The sequence below is a fragment of the Macrotis lagotis genome, chromosome 1 (assembly GCF_037893015.1).
Source record: "Macrotis lagotis isolate mMagLag1 chromosome 1, bilby.v1.9.chrom.fasta, whole genome shotgun sequence".
In the NCBI taxonomy this organism is placed as follows: Eukaryota; Metazoa; Chordata; class Mammalia; order Peramelemorphia; family Peramelidae; genus Macrotis; species Macrotis lagotis.
The window spans coordinates 552,451,028-552,471,673 of NC_133658.1; the positions used below are offsets into that span (position 1 = coordinate 552,451,028).

The 20,646-nt window shown below is 40.4% G+C and overlaps 1 protein-coding gene across 7 annotated transcripts in view; it reads left to right on the forward strand.

Moving 5' to 3' along the window:
* Window positions 1–20,646, forward strand: part of LOC141507069 (protein ENL-like) — a 64,081-nt gene that overhangs the window by 3,607 nt on the left and 39,828 nt on the right. For 4 of the 7 annotated variants that reach the window (XR_012474060.1, XR_012474059.1, XR_012474061.1 and 1 more), the window contains exons 2-8: window positions 821–946; window positions 5,810–6,354; window positions 13,925–14,022; window positions 16,642–16,750; window positions 18,368–18,467; window positions 19,818–19,889; window positions 20,451–20,522. Coding sequence is in view for 4 of the 7 variants with exons in the window: in XM_074214403.1 (XP_074070504.1) it covers window positions 821–946; window positions 5,810–6,354; window positions 13,925–14,022; window positions 16,642–16,750; window positions 18,368–18,467; window positions 19,818–19,889; window positions 20,451–20,522 (1,122 nt within the window). In the remaining 3 variants the exon portion in view is untranslated. The other 3 variants (XM_074214404.1, XM_074214401.1, XM_074214402.1) reach the window with 2 other exon arrangements.

The following is a 20,646-nucleotide window of genomic DNA, read 5'->3' on the forward strand; positions in this document are numbered from 1 at the left end:
CAATCTCCTGGGAGTTCCCTCTGGTGTGGTTGCCTTGGATCCTTTCATTTCTTATACTTTTCCAAGAGAGCATTGAAGAGCTCTTCTGTCCCAAGATTATATTGAGGAATTGCATTTGCAAAGAGAAGAGCTGAAGTTTCCATCTTAAATCTGAGGATCTTGACTCCTTTCCTTATTCTTTCTCAAGCTTGCTCTATATTCTTGGACAAGTTACTTAACAATTTCTTTGTTTTTCAGTCATCACCATCTACCTGAGAAATCAGGTGCTTGCCACCTAAGTTAGGTCAAGAATATATGGGACTTCATAGATTGTTTTTCATCTGTTCATGTTTAGCAGAAGGCATTATAAGACTACTTATTGCTGGCTTCTTATTGTCTTCCCAAATTGTGTTTTCAGTTGCAAAAACAAAGTAAAAGTTAGATTTGGACTAAAAAGAAGCCTTTAATTCTTCAAAATCCCTATAGCACTCTTCCTGGAACATCTGTCTCCAAATGTGCTGCATATGGCACCTGATTGTGTCTCAGAGACCATACTGCCCATTCCCTGGTCACAGCAATCCTTCTGTCTTTCCTGGTAGGACTGACATGTAGCAGTACACCTCATCACCTTTCATTTTGAGTTCTGAGAATTACGTTAATGACATTAACAGAGATGTCTGACTTGTAAGAGGAAAGTAGTCCATAAACTACCCATTCCCTTGTCTATGAAGGAGACTTCCAGGTGCTTTAGCTGTAGCTGATACAGCACCTATCTCCTCCCATTTGGGTTTCCACTCTTCTCCTTGCTCATTGATAATATCTGTCTCTTCTTTATTACTAGGTGATGGTAATGCCAGAAGGAGCAGAAACGGTATCCAGGCCCAGTCCTGACTACCCCATGTTGCCCACAATACCACTCTCTGCCTTCTCAGATCCCAAGAAGACCAAACCATCCCATGGCTCCAAGGTTAGTGAGGCTGGAGACACAGTCATTTGGGAGCGTTGTGGCCCAGCTGCTGGAGGGTTCCTGTATTAAGTGCAATTCCCTCAGGTGTAGTCTGATTCTGAGTTTCTGAAATGCCCTCCCCTTGGCATCTTCCCTCTTTGCTCTCTCCCTGGCTTGGGCTGTACTTATCTTTGAGTAGTTCCTCTATCCAGAATAACAGGCTTTCCTGTATTTGGAAAAACGACTGGATAGAGTAGTAAATGCTCCTTTTACTGTGCTCAGATTAAAATCAGCAATGCTGCTCATTCCTGCATGATGGACCTTGGGCTGGCATCTTTCCTCATCCTCAGTGTACAGGGGTTCTTTTTCTTTCTGGAGTATCTTCAAGACTTCTCAAGTCTCCTGAGCTATATACATACAGTTATTAGATCAGTTACTCTAATGTCAAGTCCATGAATTATCACATATGGTATCAGGGATGCTTCTGCAACATTGCTTTTTCAGTAATGACTGAAAATGGGATTGGGTGGATAGAGTGTAGAATACAACTTAATTCCTTACCCTTGGGAATATATAGTGTATAGTTAACAAAGTTCATCATCTTGCTCCAGACTAGATTCCCTTCTATCTTCCTGAATCATTCCATTCTGCATAAACAAATAAGGCAAACTTATGGAATCAACCCTTTGAAATGCCACTGACTATTACTTATATAAATACAAATTTCTTAATGTTCATTGCATCCACAATCTGGTGTCCCCATTTTTTCTTCATTTAAACTATCCCTAATGACTGAGGTATATTCAGTCTTGGAAGCAACTATTTCTCTCCTTGCTTTCTAGTTGTTTTAATGTCTTTGTCCTTTTGAGTAGTTAGAAAAATGAAGGAGCCACCATAAAAAAGATTATGGTCCCTCATCCTGCTATTTGTATGGACTATTTGTACAGAAGAGCTACACTGATCTGAGTCAGTAGAAACTTCTTAAGTATCTTACTTGGTTGTGTTTTTTTTTTCCCCATGTTGCCAGTTATACAGCTCTGAAATAAAATTCATTGTGGAGGGAAATTTCTCCTTCAGAAAAAGATTAGAGTAGATAATAATTGAAGTCATTTCCAATCTGAAGACTATATGAAAGAAAAAAGAATACAGTTCTGGATTCAGCACTTTAGGGATGTTTTGATAGAACATCAGTGGACAGGATGGATTACACATGTGAGGAATTTTCTCTCCTGTGACCTAGTGATTTTTCTTTATCCCCAAGGCCTAGCTATATAAGAGAGGAACTTATTTTTTTCACCAAGGACCTTATTGTTTAAAGATTTTCTAGGTGTCATTTATATTTTCTAATCAAAGTCCCCCCCCCCCCCCCCCATTCCTATAACACATGTACATTGATCTTTTCAAGATCATTCAGGACTTCTGTGTTGAGAAGTAGGTGGTCCTGAACTCAAGAAAAAACGGTTGCAGTTGCAGATAGTTGCATCTATGGTTATCATTTAGCCAAAGCTGCATTGTCCAGGAGAATGACCAGGTGTCATGTTATCATGAGGTGCCTCCTTCCATGGTGAAAAGGTCTTGAGGTACATGAGCTTCCAACTGCAGCTTCCCTGAGTCAAGTGAATTTATCAGTTGCACACTTGCAACTGATGCAAATCAGTGCATCATCCATTTAGGTTTATCCTTCAACAGAAGGAAAATTCAGAAATTAAGCAAGCTCACATTACAGTAGTTCCATGTAAAAACTTTTCCTCTTGACCAGAAATTCCTCAGTAATGGGATTTTAAGTCAAACCCTGATTATACCATCTCACAAGTATTGTCCCAAGAAGTGCCATTTCTCCATCTTGTCAAGAACCATTTGTCCTTCAAATTTTCTTTTCAAACTCTCTCTCTTTGTGAGCTCATAGGCTTTATACAAGAGGAAAAAAACCCCTTAATTTCTTCTGGTTTCTTGGAGTGCTTATTCTTTTCCTACAGTTGGAGCCAAACAGGGTTGTGAGGGGTCATTGCAAGAGATAATGGATGAGGAGAAGGCTTGGAGGATGGCTTTCTGTAACTCTTCTTATCTTCCTATTTCTATTCCCTAGGACAACTTTGACAAGAAAGTTAGTGGTTGAGCTCCTTTTATCTCTTTTAGCTGTAGGTAGGCAGGAGGAGAAACTTAGTGACTATAATCAGTCCCTGATCAACTAGGTGGCTTCTCTCTCCCTTAAGATCCATCCCAAACAAATCTGCACAGCAGATAGGAATTTGGCATAGTCCATTCAGTTGGATAGACTGAGCGGTCTATACACTTGAACCCTATGAGGACTATGGGTCCTAGGCTAGCCTAGTTAATAAGCAGAGTTTTACCCATGTCACCACCAGCAAATCCTGGACCTTCATGACTCACTGGGCCTTGGTTTTCTCCTCCTTAAAGTTAAAGGATTGTACTGGATAACCTCTAAGGCTCCTTTCTGCTCAAAGAAATTATGCTTCTATCATGGTGAAAGAAGCTAAATTTATAGTGTTTATTAAAACAATGGTAGAGAACTCTCTGTTTCTATCGTCCATTGTTTCTTTTCATTATGGAAGGTATAAAGTAGACATTAGTCTGGTTACAAATGGTTCCTGGCCATTGGCCTGGTAACCTACCTGGTAAACCAACAACAGGACCTCTCTTCGTTGACTTCTTTGTGGCCAAGAATTCCACCTGGTGACTGCAGCCCAAGCTGTTAATGGATGAGTCTTCAGAATTCTCAAGTGAAGACTCGTTGATCGGATCCAATGGATTGTATTGAGTGACGTAAGAGTTGTTAACATGTACAGGGTTGTTTTGGGAGATTAGCACAACAGAAGATTATGGGGGAAAAGTATATATAGATTGAGCCAGAAATGGAGGTTCTGTTAATCTTATTGCATGTTGGTCTTTCTCTTCCCTTCAGAATCGGGGCTGATTTCATGAAATTGGGACCAATCAACACAAAGTCAGAAATCATTAGTAGTCCTTTCCATTGTTTTCTTGACTAGGGCAGAAATGAAGTACCTTCATTAGCTTAAAGCCTATGGATTGACAGAAAGGGGGGGAAAGCTAGTTTTAAAAATAGTTCATTATCATTGATAATAATGCACATTTAGTTGGTAATAATCCCATTTTAGAGAACAAGGACAGAAATGATTATAAACTGTTTCATGATCTTATAGCCAGATTTTGGATTCAGATTTCCTGACTCAGAGACCCAGTACTCTTTACATATTGCTTCCTTTCCTACTATTAGTTTCACTTGGAAGCCTAAGTATTGGATATGAATGATTATAATTTGTTTAGATCTGGAATTTGGGGGTATTTAAGTGTAAGTCCTTCAAGAGAGAAATAGACTGCTCTTTTCTCCTCTGTCCTTCCCTAGGGTAATTTCCCTTTGCCTTAAAGCTGATGGCCAGGCCCCTGAGTGAATGTTGAGAGCATACTGCTTTATTATGCAGAAGAACCTTCTTGCTTTTCTTTTTCTTCTCTTTATCAGAGCACCCTCCCCCAGCCCTAAGAACTGGTGGATAACATTTTAATTGAAGTATTTCCTTTCCTTATCTTGGGCCCAGTGTAATAGTAATAATGATTTTCCCAGTTCTTCCAGTCTTCCTGCCCAAGTTAATTGGAGGAGATTCTGACCTTGGCTGTCTTTCTATTTATTTGATATCTAGTACAGACAATTCTTTCAGGAGAATAACAAGAGCTGATCATTGATGTGATTGATTGGCTGTGAATTTCAGAGCAAATAAGGAATTGTTCTCATCATCAATTCAACTCAGCTCAAACATAAATTAAAATACCTGCTACATACAGATACTCTGATGGTTGCTAGACTACAAAGAAAGCTAAAATATAGCTCTAGAGGCTGGCAGCCTGAGTGAGGAACAAGGACACAAGCACATAAATGCTAAAATACAGTACTGGAGGAAGATTGAACTGAGAACCAAGTTAATGGGTCAAAGACTGAGACTTGGTTATTTCCCCTCAGCACCAAATACAGAACATTTGTCTTTACTGAGGTATTCCTCAAGGTTTTATTGATGAATGGGGAGTGGTATTAGAAGATTAGAAGAAACTTCTTTGTGAGGGCTGGTGGGGGAGATTTAGAGATGGTTTTGCTTTGAATAGGAAAGGGGGTGGGGAGATCATTTCTATTTGGGGGAGGGATTTAAGTGACCTTGCCAAGGTCAAATACAATTACAGCTAAGTAATTATTAAGTATCTGAGGCTGATTGATTTGAACTCGGGAGTCTTCCTGACTTCAGGGTCGGTGCTTTATTCACTGTGCCACCTAACTTTCCCCCAAGAAGTAACATTTCTGTTGGGCCACTCAGTGTAAGTGAGCTAAGGTTTAGCATGGAGCCAATAACTAAGCTAGGCTTGGCAGGAACAGTTAGCCTTTAAGGAGTAGCTGTGAGGGAGAAGGCTAGAAAGGTATGTTTGGGGTCAAATCATGGAGGGCCACCAACACTGAGCCAAGAGATATCAGCTTTTTTCTCTGGACAGTGGGATGGCCCTGAAAGGGTTTGAGCAAGGGGGCATGCTGGTATGGATGTGGCTTTATAAAGTAGATCTTTAAAATATCTGACATGACATTTGCACTCTTTGAAAGCTTCAGGAAATGTCATCGCAGCATACATGGAAGTCTTAGCCTGATGCCTTCTGAGATCTGCTAAGACTTACTTATAATTTAATTTGCTGACTGACTTTTTCATTTTGGGGAAAATGTTCTTTAGCCAATCCTGAACTGGACAGGCTGCAATTTTCTTGGGAGTGTTAGGGAGGAGGAAAGATTGTAAAAGTAAAGGGTATTCTTTTCCTTAGGCAGTTTCTTTCCAGGGGACATCATTTGACTTTGGTTTTCCCCCTATATTTCAGGATGCAAATAAGGAAAGTGGGAAGGCCTCCAAGCCCCATAAAGTGACCAAGGAACACCGAGAGAAGCCAAGGAAAGACTCTGAGAGCAAAGGCTCCTCTAAAGACCTGGATCGTGAGCAGACTAAGCCACCGAAGGACAGCTCCCGGAAACCGCCTGAAAATAAATTGCCTAAGGAGGAGAAGGTGCCTCCAAAAGCAGCTTTCAAGGAACCAAAACTGGCAGTAAAGGAGACCAAATTGGAAAATATGTCTCCAAAGGGTGGACCCCAGCCTGAGCCTAAACCTTCTAGCAAGCGGCCCGCCAATGTGGACTCACCAAAGCCCAGCGCCAAAAAACAAAAAAAAAGCAGCTCCAAAGGGGCAAAGAACATCTTGGCAACTTCTCCCCGGACTTCGTCTTCCTCATATCCAGACAAGAAGCAAACTAAGGAGAAGATGAATGCCAAAACTGAGAAGGTAAAATCAGAGAGTGAACCCAAGGAAATCAAAAAACCTGTGGATCTGGAAGAATCAAATTCTGAAGATGAAGCTTCCTTCAAGTCCGAGGTGAGGATGACTTCTTTCCTTCCTGTAAGCCAGTCATCTCTTGAATCCCCCTGCCAGCAGTGAAGACCCTTCACAACCAGGGCCATATATAGAGCAGGTTCTGGAAGATAGTGTTCCCACTGAATACAGGCACAGAATAAGGGAGAATAAACTCTGCAGTTTGGTCAGAGGGGCAAGTCCCTTCCAATTCACTTCCTGACTATCAAGATGTGCTTTATGCTATTTAAATAAGAGATAGGAGGATGGAAACACATCATAACCTAGATTAAATAATCATTCCCCATGTGATTTTTAGGGAAGAGTTACATGTACAGCAAAGGTACAAAATAAGTGTTTGTATCATAGTCTGAAAATTCCCTTGAGTTACTAGCTGCTTATTAGGCTTTACCTTCTAATCTTTACACAGACTTGACTTGCCATAAGATTCAATACTTGAAAGAGTCTAGTAAGCCCAAACCTTCTCATTTCACAGATGAGGAAACTGAGATCTGGAGAGAATTGACTTGACTAAGTTCAGAAGAGTAGGAAACAGAACCAAGATTCAAAACCAGGCCTTTTAACTCCAAATTCAGTGCTGTTTCCACTACATTGCTGTCTCTCTAGTTCTCTTCTTATGAAATAAAAATCTTCCAGTTGGTCTATGAATTGTGCTTTCCATTTCCAAGATTCTAGCGTAGTAGAAAAAACACTGTATTTGGAATGTAGAATATCTAGGTTCATATCTCAGTTGTCTTGGGCCTGTGTGACAATGGGCAAGTGCTCTTCCCTTTCTGGACTTACTTTCTTCTTCTGTAAAATGAAAAGGACTGGAATGGATCAGAGACTGTTAAAACATGAGCTTTACCTTTTTATATACAATAAAACTTTATTTAAAAGTACAAAAGCCAGTCCTTGGGAGCAGAACAAAAATAGAATGTGGGTCAGAGTTTACCAACCCCAGACTAAATGATTTCTATGTCCTTCCTAAGACTAGTAGGAAAGGAAGATATTCTTAGGTGGTTTGTGAACTTGATGGTTGATCTCAAATACTTGTTTCTATCATTCTTATAGTTGGATATACCTTGGATGAGGTGGGATTATAAAATCATGTGATTAAGGACTTCTTAGACTCTCCTAACGACACCAGAACTCCTTCAGCCCTGGAGCTGATATTTTGGCCGCCATGTGCTTATTAAAACAAGATTGACATTATTCATCCTGGGCTAGGCACTGGGGCTTTCTTCTTTTTTTTTTTTTCCTTGCAAGGCAGTGGGGTTAAGTGGCTTGCCCAAGGCCACACAGCCAGGTAATTATTAATGTCTGAGGCCAGATTTGAACTCAGGTACTCCTGACTCCAGGGCCAGTGCCACCTGGCCACCCACTGGGGTTTTCAAAGAGGATGAAAACATCCTTGCCTTGAAAGGAGGAATTCTCTCATCCTGGTTAGGGAGATAGGACTGATACATAAAAAAGATAAGTAACTGTCAGGGGTCAAGTGTCCATCTGTTCTCTGAACCTCTCTGGGAACTAACATCTTAGAGCTGGAAGGAAGGCCAGACCCTGCTTGAGATGTCAGTCTGTCCATGCTCTTCTGTTTTTGTACTTTCTTCCATACATACCCTCATCATATGAGAAGGGTTTTTCTTCCTGTGTGGGAGAGTGCACACTCACTGAATTTGAATCAAGGACTCAAAATCCTGGCACAGCTATTTAGGCACTGTTTAATTTTAGACAAATTACTTTCCTTTTCTCAGCCTCGTTTCCTTCTCTATAAGATAAGATGGCCTAGACCTTGGAAAACCCTTGCAACTCTCCGTCTCCAATTCCTGAATTTTTTCATGAATCCTTTGTAAGGGGCTTTCACCAAGTATTATGGAAGCCTCTCTTCCATATTTCTTTGACATTTATTGGACACGAGTACAGATCATTACTGCTGTATTTTCACTCTTGCTCCAAGACTGATTGACTTCCTTTTCTCAGTTATAAAGCAGATACTGATCTGATGTATATGGATCAGAATCTATGTGTTCATGCATTTCCTTTACCACTTTGTGCATGCAAGTAGTTATCTGGGTAATAGTTTGTATTCTCCTTAAAACTCTCCATCACCCTTTAAATCGCTGGCAGTTTGTGACCAAACAATCCTGTCTACTTTTATGATATTGATAAGCCTCTCACTAGAGTACTCTGTAGGCTGCAAAACCTGGGTGAGGAAGATGTGCTTACCTACTTATTTTTTTACTTGAGGAAATTGAGGCTCAGAGGTAAAGTGACTTGTCTAAATTCTCATTGACAAGTGAGCAGCATAACCAGAACAAGCCTATAAATATCTAGAGTCTTCATACTGCCCTTTTCAGGTTTCTATAATCTCTTTATATTTTATAGCCACTCAGTGAATGAATAGATGAATGCATCATCACCTGCTTCCTTCACCATTCTTGTTATTAACATTTCCAAGAATCAAATTCATCTTTAAAGGGCATAAATTTTAATAACATAGAGACTTTAAGAGCATTACTCACAGGTACCAAATCCCCTTTCAAAGAGAAACCTGCCACATTTTGAGCAGTTGGCATCCTTTGTTGGACTAACCATCTAACATCCCAGATTAACTGTTCTGAAGGATGAATGCTCAATAGAATGTGTAGCCATAAGACTTTATATTGACTTTTAACTGCCCTGTACACAGAGTGTGCCCCATTTAGGTGCCAAGTTGGTACTTTTGACCTGTGTGATAATACCCTGGGGAACATTGCCTGCAAGGCCTGGGTTTGCAGAGGTTGTCCAACAAGCAGCAATGGAGAAGACTGATTGTGCAGACCTCAGGCTTGTGGTAGATCTTCCTCCCAGCAAGGGGAAGAATGCTGCATTGTAAAACTGCTTCTTGAATGGCTCCTGATATCATTGTGTCTGAATTCAAGCCCATTTTCATTCCTCTTTACCATAGAGATTTGTGGGAGTACAGGTCAGAACCAGCTGGATTATATTCACTTGCCAACCAAACTCCAGATGCTATTTTCTTACCAAGCAGGCTGCTGAAAAGAGAAGGACCTCACCAGGAGATTTCCTTTTCCAAGTTGAAAAGAATCACTGCTTTATCTAGACTTCATTTGGGAATCTTTTGGTCCAGGGTTTCCTAATCTTTTTTGTGTAGTGGACCCTTTGGCATTTTATGGAATCCTCATCAATATCTCTACTAAGGTGTAGATAGTAGTGCAGTATAGTGAGCAGAGTGCTGGAGTCAGGGAAACCTGGTTTCAAATGCTACCCATGACTCTCACTGTCTGATCCTGGGCAGATCACATGACATCTCTGAGCCTCAGTATCTTCATCTAAAATTATGGGGTTGGAGGTGGTGACGCACTTTGAAGACGTGTAGTAGTGGTGGTGGTGGTGGTGGTGGTGGTAGTTGGTGGAGGTAGTCATTTCTGTAGCATTTTTAGATTTACAAAATGTTTAACTCATAGCATCCAATACCCACTTCTTATTCCACAGTGTAGGGATCACTGTTTTTCTAGCAAACAAACCACATATTCCCATAAAAGGAGGTAACATGCCTAGAGTCACACAGAAATACTGTTCAACACTGTTCATATTGCATGGGGAGGCAGAGAGATACTCATTGACTCAGTTTTTTTATCTTTGTATATTTAGAACTGAAATTTTTCCAGATAGTAGGTGATGTTACTTAAAACGCTAGAATTCAAAATTATGTAGATCACCATGACATCTGTCAGTGGACAGCTCTTGGAATTTTTTTTTTAAGGTTTTTGCAAGGCGAATGGGGTTAAGTGGCTTGCCCAAGGCCACACAGCTAGGTAATCATTAAGTGTCTGAGCCAGATTTGAACCCAGTACTCCTGACTCCAAGGCTGGTGCTTTATCTGCTACGCCACCTAGCCGCTCCTCTTGGAATTCTTGTACTAGAATCCTCTGCATTAGTATTTGAAAAAGTGTTACCCTCCTGGTAGGATCTGAGTGACATCTGACCCCTCCATGGTAGGTTTGCTTTTGTCAGTGGCCATTTGCAGTACTTGTACATACCGGGGAAAACAAAGATGAAAGCTATAAGGGGCATGCCAAAATGCTGCCCAAACCTTTGCAGACTAACTAGAGAGCCATCTTGAGGATTATTTCCCTAACATTTAGGAAAACAGCTTATTCTCTCCTAGAGCTTTAGAAGTCAAAAGGGACCTGAAAAGGTATAACTGATCCTTGCTGCCATCCCCTGACCAGAAGGGGCTTGGTCAACCTCTGCTTTTCCCCTCTTGGAACTCTTAACTTGCCCAAGTTTGTTCTAATAGTCCTGTACATTTTGTGTTCCCTTATATGGAACCTGTTTTTTTTTCCTTCATGGAAGCTTTTCCCCCCCCTTTTTTTTAGATTTTTCAAGGCAATGGGGTTAAATAGCTTGCCCACACAGCTAGGTAATCATTAAGTGTCTGAGGCCAGATTTGAACTCAGGTACTCCTGACTCCAAGGCCGGGGCTCTATCCACTGCGCCACCTAGCCGCCCCTATGGAAGCTTTTTTTTAAGACAAAGCATCTTCCTGTTCTTGTCTTTTTATGTGTAGCATTTCAACACAGGACCTGGAACACTACAGGCTCCTAAGAAATGCTGGTTGTGGGGCAGCTAGGTAGTGCAGTGGATAGGACACTGGCCCTGGAGTCAGGAGTACCTGAGTTCAAATCCGGCCTCAGACACTTAATGATTACCTAGCTGTGTGGCCTTGGGCAAGCCACTTAACCCCATTGCCTTGCAAAAACCAAAAAAAAAAAAAAGGTTGAATTGAGAACCAAATTAATGAACTGGACTTAGTCAAATGGCTTAGGAAATCTGCATTTGGACAGATTTCAGCATACTTTCTCTCTCCTCTTTCTTCTCAAAAAAAAAGCCTGCTAAGAAGAGGTTTTTATAAGTAGAAGTGGCTGTTTTATTCATAATAAGTAGCTAGCATTTAGGTAGTGCCTTAAGGTTTGTAGATGCTTTACAAATATTGTCTCCCTTTATCCTTAACACAACCTTGAAAGATGTGGGGTACTGTTATCCCTGTTTTACATTTCAGGAAACTGAGGCTGATAACACTTAAAGGACTTGTTCAGGATCACACAGTAAATATCTGATGCCATAGTTGAACTTGGATCTTCCTAACTCCAAGTCCACTGCTCTTATCTAAGCACCTAAGTATGGTTAAGTGGTGAACTGCTCAACACTAGAGATCTTGAAGTGAAGCTTAGATGATCACTAAGTTGAAATGTTTTGAAAAAGATTCCTGTTTTAGGTCAGTATTGAATTAGAACTGGCTTCTTTGTTATGAATTTTCTTGCAACTCTGAGATTCATTGATTTAATCATCCTGTGTGATCTATATATAGAGAAAAGATTCTCTTCAGCAGGAACGAATATGGTTGACCTTTTAAGGGAGGATCCTTGCTGGTTTCTAGATTTTTTGAGTGATTGGGCAGCTAGTGTGAGGCTTTATGACTCCTTTGCTTTTCAGTATCATAGCATGATCTGGTTTGCCAAGGTTCAGGCTCCTGCCAAGAAAAATGTAGAAATGGCCTCTTTAGGCCAATAGACTTGATATTATAGAACATAGGTGTCCAAGTCAATCAAATTTTAGAGATGTGTAGAAAATGGGTGTGAGACTGACAACAGTATCAGAAATATAGAAGCTCAGAATGAGTAGAGACTAGCAGAAAAGCTAGTCTATAGATATCTGAGCATTTTTTTCCTAACTACATTGGGAAATGAGAAGGTTTAGAGCTGCTTCAAAGGGTATATGAAATGATGAAAATAATATATTTACTTTTTTTTCCTGCCAAGGAGAAGGATTTTTGGACTAGAATGTATAGAATAAAACTAATAGAAAGTCGATCCCCATGGTAAGACAGAACCCTTGATGAACTCTGTTTATCCTGACCCAGATGAGCAACTTTTTTTGGTAATAAAAGTAGTAGTAGATGTTATTGTTCAGTCACCATCAGTAATCTTTGAGTGACCACAAGAGTGGGTGCTCAGCTGATCCCTTTCTAGGGCCCTTGTGCTCCAGATCTTTAAGTAACTGCTAAGTCAACACCAGTTGATGATTTGTTATTCAGATTTTATTCTGACATCTTGTGATAGTTTGTGGTATACTTCTGTTTGAAGTCCTCTTTAAACATTATGAAACCTCACTGTAGGTGAAATACTGAGTTGAAAGAGGTTTCTTATACCTGAAGAACCTCATCCTGCTTTTCATTTCATTAAAGAGAAAGGAGAACTTTCTTTATATTCTTGCTTGAGGGCCCAGAATTTACACATACAAGGAATGCTCTGGAAGATGCTTACTGACATCTACTGGTCATTAGCAATTAAAGATTACAACATTCTTTTCTGGGCATTTTCACTGACATAAAAAATAGTACCTTTATAAAATAGTGATTGATGAAGTGACTGCCATTGAGTGTCCCCTATAGGTCATGAGCATTGTGGGCTAACTCTAGGAGAGTCTCAGGCCTCATTAGATATCAGTGTTTGTCCAGTATGTGTCCAAGTTAGGATTTGGCATCTATTGCTAAAGCCTTTGCCACAGATGGCAGACAAAAGAGAAGCATGGATCCAAGTTCCTTCTTACATATTCTACATTCCAACCAAACTGGTCATTCCCTGGCTCCTCTTCCCATCTCACTCTTACCAATCTTTGTATCTTTGCATGTGCTGTTCCCCACGCCTTCCCTCTTCCTGTTGAAATCCTTCAAATCCCAGCCCAGTTGAAACCCTCTGTAAAGTGGAAGTAATAACTGCACTAACATCACAAAAGTAGATGAAGGGCATTGGATTTAAGATCCGTTCTAGTTCTTATCTGGGATCCTATGACTCATCTACGCCAGCCGAAAAGCTTGAAGCCATTTGTCTCCCCTCAGATCCCATACTTTTTCTTTCCTAGATCACATTTTGCCTTCTTGATAGCAGGACCTGTATCTTAATAAAAATTTACATTTACATATCATTTTAAGATTGGCACAGCAATTTACCATATTTCATATGATTCTCATAACTACCTTGTTATGTGAGTGCAGCTATTATTTCCATTTTACAGATGAGGATTAAGACTCAAAGAAGTTATTCCAGGGTCACATGATTATCATTTGTCTTATTTTAACTTTGTTTCCCAGTGTCCATCCATCATGGTGCTATAAATATAGTCACAGAAACTTCATAAATGGTTTTTTAATTTGGTAACCTAGGAAACCTGAATTAGAAAGTGATCTGCCCAGAATCAAACAGTTTGCTCATGGCTGAGAATGTTGTATCAAGATTCACATTGCTCTAAAGCCTGTAGGACAGAGATGTCTCAGTTGAAGACAGTTATGTCCGTGTTTTGGTTGCTTGCTTTCAGAAGAGTGAGATGGGAATTCAGGATTCTATCATTTCTGGGAAGCAAAAGTCTCTAGCTTTTCTTAACCCTGAGGGGGACTAGATCTGCCACATAAAACATGATGCAGGCTTTTCCAAGTGTCTGTGCTATTAGACTCACTCCATTTATCTCCCTGATCTGCTGTGGATTGAAAGATTAAGATTCTTTTACCTTTTTTTTTTCCTTTTTATGGGGGGTGAAGTCTGTCCAGTCCAGCCCTTCCAACTCCAGCTCCAGTTCGGATTCCAGTTCAGATTCGGATTTTGAGCCATCTCAGAACCACAGTCAAGGTCTGTTGCAAGAAAGGAATATCAATAGAAATGATTATGAAGGTTTTTTATGTGTTGTTCAAATTCAAAATTTACTTGTTTGGTCCAGAGCATGGGAAAACCCTCTCCTCCCATCCTGGCCATAGCATAGGGCTAAATGGGAAAGGGCAGGAGAGAGCTGTGTTTTGATACTCAAGTAAAGGTTGTTCAGAAAATAACATTACTAAGTTAATTACCAGAGCATTACAGGTGGTACATGCAGCCTTACATGTTGCTCAAGTTGGTCAGCTGTTATTTTGTGTGTGTGTGTGTGTGTGTGTGTGTGTGTGTGTATGTGTTTAAAATAGCTGTTCTCTTTGAATGAATTAAATACAAAAAATGATTCAGTGTTCAAAGGCAAAATATACCACAAGGGAGGAAATTCACCACCAAAGCCATAAGGTTTTGGGGAGGAGTGTTTTTAGTGTACCAGATATATCTCAGTGGTGGACAAAGCTTCAAGAAGAAAGGCCAAGCTCCAGTGACTAAACTGCCCACAAATTTATTGTACTGAGTGATGTGTCCACAGTAACCTTTGCAAACAGATTTATGCATGAAGGGAGCTCCCAAACCCTAATCTGGAGATGACTGTTGGTGTATCAGATCACTTGAAAATGCTTGATGATTTTGTATTTTGTGTACTTGCCAGGTTCAGATGTAGAACCACCCAGAGCGGGGAGGATGGATTGTGGCATTCAGGTGTGGTTCTGGTTGTGCCCAGGCTGGTGCTAGGTAGGAGCCTGACTCCTACCTGCTCTTTGCCCCTTCCATTAACCAAACTCTTTGTTGGAATGTCAGTTTTCAGCGCAAGCTTACTGTCTAACCATTTGGCAACTTTCTTGACTAAAATTATTACAACAAACACCAGTAATTCAAGCATAAAATAATCTAGATTTTTATTCAAGTGATTTGATGATTACTTCTCTTGGGACATTTGTACAATAATGCTGATATAGAGTTGTCATTTATTTTCTGATGATTCTGCCTTTCAAAACTCACTAAATTCAAATAGAAGAAAATGGAGTTTTTCCTCTAAAGCAGAAATAGTACTCTTATTTTGTTTCACAAAATGACTGATTTGGAAATATGTTTTATATAATTGTATATATATATGTGTGTGTATATGTATATGTGTGTGTGTGTGTGTGTGTGTGTGTGTGTGTGTGTGTGTATTCTCCATTAAATTGCTTATTGTCTCAAGGAAGGAGAAAGAATAGAATTTGAAACTCAAAACTTAAAAATGAATGTGAAAAATTTATTTTTACATATAATTGAGGAAAAAATGTTTTAAAAAAATTCTAGCAGACCCCCATGTGGAGAAGTCCTTATAATTCAAGGCAAAGCTAAAGCTTTGTAACAGACTTCTCTAGAGAGTTTCTTCAAAAAATGACAGGTTGCCTAGAATATCCCTCATGATGAACAAGTGTGTAAGAGAACCTGTGGTATGGGGTGTTGTCTTCCTTATAAGCCCCCACTTCTTCATTCCTAGGGCCCCTTTTGTCTTCAGGAGAGAGTCCACAGTAGTTTGAAGTTCCATTCATTCTAAAATTTCAAAGCTGGAAGTTAATCCATTTATCTGGGCAGCCTCTTGTGTGATCCTCTGAGCAAGCTATAAGTGAGACCTGATTAGAGAAGCTCTTCTTTTTAATGTATTTGACTGAGGATCTCTCTTCCCTAGCTTTTAGGGTTCAGTTTAAAATTATATCACCAAAAGTAGTTATTAAATACAGAATCCTGATAGATTTGTCTTTTATATATTGCTATCAGGAGTTGGGAAGATATCAAGTCCTAGAATGTTCAGGATGGAAGGAACCTTAGAGACCATCTAATCTGACCCTCTTATTTGATAGACTAAAACAGGATCATGTGACCCAAGTAATGAGGACTTTATGTCCCTCTGTTGCTATGGGAACAAGAGTATAAATCAAGAGCAGTTTGTAGGGAATAGGGAGATATGAGGTGATGCTTGAATGGGAGTGAATTGGGAATCACTGAGTAGAGATGTACATAGTGACTCAAACAAAGAGAGTTACCTGCCATTTGCCATTAAAGTAAGAAAATTGCCACCAAATGAGGACATTATAGGATTGCATATGAAACTATTGCTTTGTTCACCCTGGTTTTGGGGGATTGGAAGTCTTGTCAGTTCTCTCAACCTTATGGTATACTTTGGGGTCTTTGGCCTGAATGCTTCAGCAAAGGGGGATGCTTTCTTATTCTTCCAAATTGTAGAGACAGGGTATCATCATGGGCCCGGGCTCCATCTAGAGTCAAAAATTTCAATTTATAGTCAGAAATATAGGGAAGAGATGCTTGAGTGAAGTTGAAGTTAAGGAACCTCAAGTTTCAAAATGAGTTTATGGGAACCAAATATATTCATGCAGTTAAACAAAAAAAGTATGAGAGCCCATTTGGTTTTCTTTGATTTCCTTTTCTAACATTATGAGGCTTTGCCAGTCAGGGTAAAACTGTTTGAGTAGGATTTTTTTGGTGGGCTGTTGAACATCTGTTGTACTGTCAAAGAGTCTTTCTAGCTTTTAATTCTATGTGATATTACAATGTATTCACTATTGCCTTCTCCCATTTTCCTTGAAAACTCAGGCCCTCTGCGTTCTATGGTGGAAGACCTGCAATCAGAAGAGTCGGATGAAGATGATTCCTCTTCTGGTGAGGAGGCAGCTGTCAAAACGAATCCAGGCAGAGATTCCAGGTGATAAATGAGTTCTAAGACAATTATCTTCCTATCTAAAGTCTAGAATTAGAATCAGCCTCTTGACATCAATGGAGAATCTTTCCCTTTGGCTTTACATCTCCTGCATGTCATATTATGCCTAGAAAAGACCTTAGAAGATAAAATGCTGAAGCTGAGAAGTAACTTACAACATAAAATGTTTTGGTTAGAAGACCTGGGAACATAGAACACTGGAGCTAGAAGATATCATTTAGCATAGAATTTTAGAGCTGGAAGAAATCTTAGAGCCTAACTGTGGAGCTTAGAGAGACTTTGTAGGTCACCAGTCTTGATTTCTAGACAGGAAAGTAGGGAAGTAGGCTTGCCCATGTTCATTTAGGGAATAGTTGCAGTGCTGGGACTAGAAGCTCTCAGCTCTCTTAATCAGAAGAGAGAGAGATTGTACATCCAACTTCCTTCTTACCCTAGAGCAGGTTTTATCTGATATGAGGGTTTGATCAGTGAGACCCCCCCCCCCCCCCCAAGATTCAGGAGGTATACCTTTTCAAATTTCAAAGCATTTTTAAGTGATTTCTCCCTGACCCTTACAATCTACCTTGAAGATGACTCAGTAATCCAGGGAAAGATTTGGGAATCAAAGGACTGGAGTTTGAATCTTGACTTGCTTACTTATGCCCCCTCTTTGGGCTTTAGTTTATCTGTTAAATGACTAAATGTTCTGATTTGCAATATCCCTCCCAACTCTTGTGATCCTAAATAGCCAGAGAATAGAATCCCAGTTTCCTCAGCCTGTATCTCTTGAGTGAGGACAGGAAACTGAATTCTTTCTGTGCAGCCTACCCATATTTCTTTACTATGAGTGGCAGCAACCTGACTCCATACTGATAGGCTGCTTAACATCAGCGATTTGCTTGTCTGTTTACACATGCTCTTTTGGTTTGGCTCAGCTGTATATAGGATCGCTCATTCAACCTTTATGGTCTTTGTCAAGAGGTCTGCAAAAGCAGTCTGGTTGGCAAAGTTCCTTTTGGACCCTGCCCTCCTTCCAAGTTAACTGTATAGGCTCCTAATTTTGTGACCTAGTAGGGAGGAAGATCATAATGATATACAGTATTGCATAATTAGTTCATTAGGAAGTCTGAAAACATGTAGACTTTGGGGGAGCAGGTTTATCAGTTACCAGAAGAAATCAGAAAAGGCATCATGATGGAAGTGGCATTTTATTCAACCTTTAAAGAAGGGTAAGAATTCCAACAGGTGAAGAGAAGGAAGGGTATTCAACAGAGAGAAAACTAGGTTTCTGCTTTGATTCTGAGGTGAGGCTGGAACCCCAGCAGGTCATTATTTACTTCTTGGTAAAGACTCTGTGACCTGCCACTTATAATGACTGTGGGCCCAGGATGTGGGAAGGATTTAAGTCCCCTGGTGTGATCATTCTTAGATCTTCTGAGCCCATTTGGATTTGAAGGGGTCTCACTCAAAGTCCTGAGCCAACATTTGGTCTGAGAGGTCTCTGAATGTAGTGACCTAGCCCTTGGCTTAGGAATAGTGTCATATGGAAAACTCTGGGGTTCTACCCTGAGTACAAGAACATGCAGATAGACTGCTTTCCTGTATATCCTCTCTCATTTTCAGGTTGAGTTTCAGTGACAGTGACAGTGACAACAGTGCAGACTCTTGCCTGCCCAGTCGAGAGCCCCCTCCTGCCCAGAAACTGCCTCCAGCCAACAGCAAGGTATTTGGGGAAGAAAGGAGAGGAGAGCAGGGAGGCACAGAATGCTGACTTTTTTTCTTTTCAGTCCTGCCCTTTATATCTATTCCTAACAACATTTTTGTCAGGGATGAATGTTTGTGATGGATGTGTTCATTTGGAAGCCTCGCTTAAATGTTTCTAAGCAGTTCAGTCCTAGGTACCAAGATGAGCATGTGATCAGAATGGATTTATTCTTATAGTGCTCTGGCATTGCCCTAGAGCCCCTCTGCAACGAAATGTCAGGGCTCTCCCTATTGAAGAGTTTAGTCACAGTTTATTGGACTTCATTCACCATAGGGTAATTAGGTAAAGGAGTTTGACTTATTTAAGAAATATATTACCAAACTTTTTTCTTAGGAAATGTGATTCCAAGTATGGAATTGGGGAGGCATTGACTAACCCATAGTTAATAAAAAAAAAAAGGTTGAGATGCCAAGTTTTCATTTGAGACCTACAGGTGAAGGCTCTTGGCTGCAGGGATAGAAACACAGCAGCGAGGATTTTGCAGTCTGCAGTCTTTGTGGACTTTACTCTAGGCACAAACATCCTCTCTTCCCAGCTTACATTCTAATGAGGGAGACAGAGTAGGCATAGATATGGACTTCCACAACTGTTAATGTAAACTCAGAAGTAAAGGACCTTCAACCAAAAGTGGTCTAAGCTGAGTGCAGATGGAAGCCAAGGGCTCTCAGAGGAATTGAAAAGGAGAGCAAGAATTCCAGGCATGAACTATAACTAACACCAAGACAGGAGACTTTTCTGGCTTACCAGAGAAGACCACCAGAAGAAAAGGGGGGGGAGATTATAAACCATTCCAAATATCAAAGAAGTTTATACTATGACTTATATCGAAGCTTAAAATTACACTAAGTCTTTGGAAATTCCTGTATTTGATCCTTGCCAGTTAGCAGTCTTCTCAGACCTTTGCTTTAAGAAAATTACTTTAGTAACAGGAGAATCAGTTGAAGTGGGGATAAACTTGAGGAAGGGAGACTAACATAATTACAAAGCATTAGCCAGTGCCCTGGTGCTGCTAGATTTATTTTATAACAGTCTTCCCAGCATTTATAGCTTTCATATGTGTCATTTTAGTTCACTAATATTAGTAGTGGACCTGGAATCAGGACAACCTGCGTTAAAATCTGGCCTCAGAACCTTACTAGCTGTGTGACCCTATGCAAGTCACTTAACCCCAATTGCCTTCAAAAAAAATTTATAATGCATTAATTTGTGTTCCCCTACTGTAGTAGTATATTAAGAAATTCTCCAACCTTTGGATATATTGCCTGAAACGTTTAATAAAGCTGAAATTTTCTTTTGTAAATCCTCTAGGCATCTGGAAGGAAGAGTCCAGAATCCTGCAGTAAACCAGAAAAAATTTTAAAGAAGGGAACCTATGACAAGGTGAACTGGGATTTGGGCTTGGTCACATGGAAAATGTCACAAAAGAGAACCAATCAGAGATTTCAGGGATATCTCCTGTCTGAAGACTGCAAGGGGCATAGAAAGATTCAGGGTTATAACTTTCCTTCCATTTCCCTGGGTTTTAAGGGTCTTTGCCAGATGAGGTTAGTTTTAGGGCCAGGTTCCTCTAGCCTTCTCACTTCACTGGCATAGAGTCACCAGTGGAATTGATCCATTCAGTCCTTCATGAATTTCTGGCCTCAGATCCAATTTCCAGAAGGGAAGACTTAATTAACTGAAACCCCTGTGTTTCTGTACTTTGAAGTCACCCCTCCTGGGCTCCAGATGGACTTCCACAGTAGTAAGCATAGTCTCTGTGCCTGAATTACCCAAATGTGAGTCAGGAACCTTAAGCTTGCTTTCTATCTTGGCAATCTCACAGATAGTTTTCTCTTAGTTTCATCCCTCCTGCCCTCAAGGAGTAGGGAAGGGCTCAGCTGCAGGGTAGAAGGGGAGATAGCTTGGGTAAGTGCCTGAGTTCACCTAAGTCTCCCACTGTAGGCCTACACGGATGAGTTGGTGGAGCTTCATCGGCGGCTCATGGCCCTCCGTGAACGCAATGTGCTGCAGCAGGTATCAGTCTTTACCTTTCTCTATGGTCCCTTTGGTCCAGCTCCCTTAGTCACAACTAGACTTCCCCTGCAGGACCATCTAGAAGAGACAGACAGTGTTCCTATGAGTGATGATTGGATTCTGG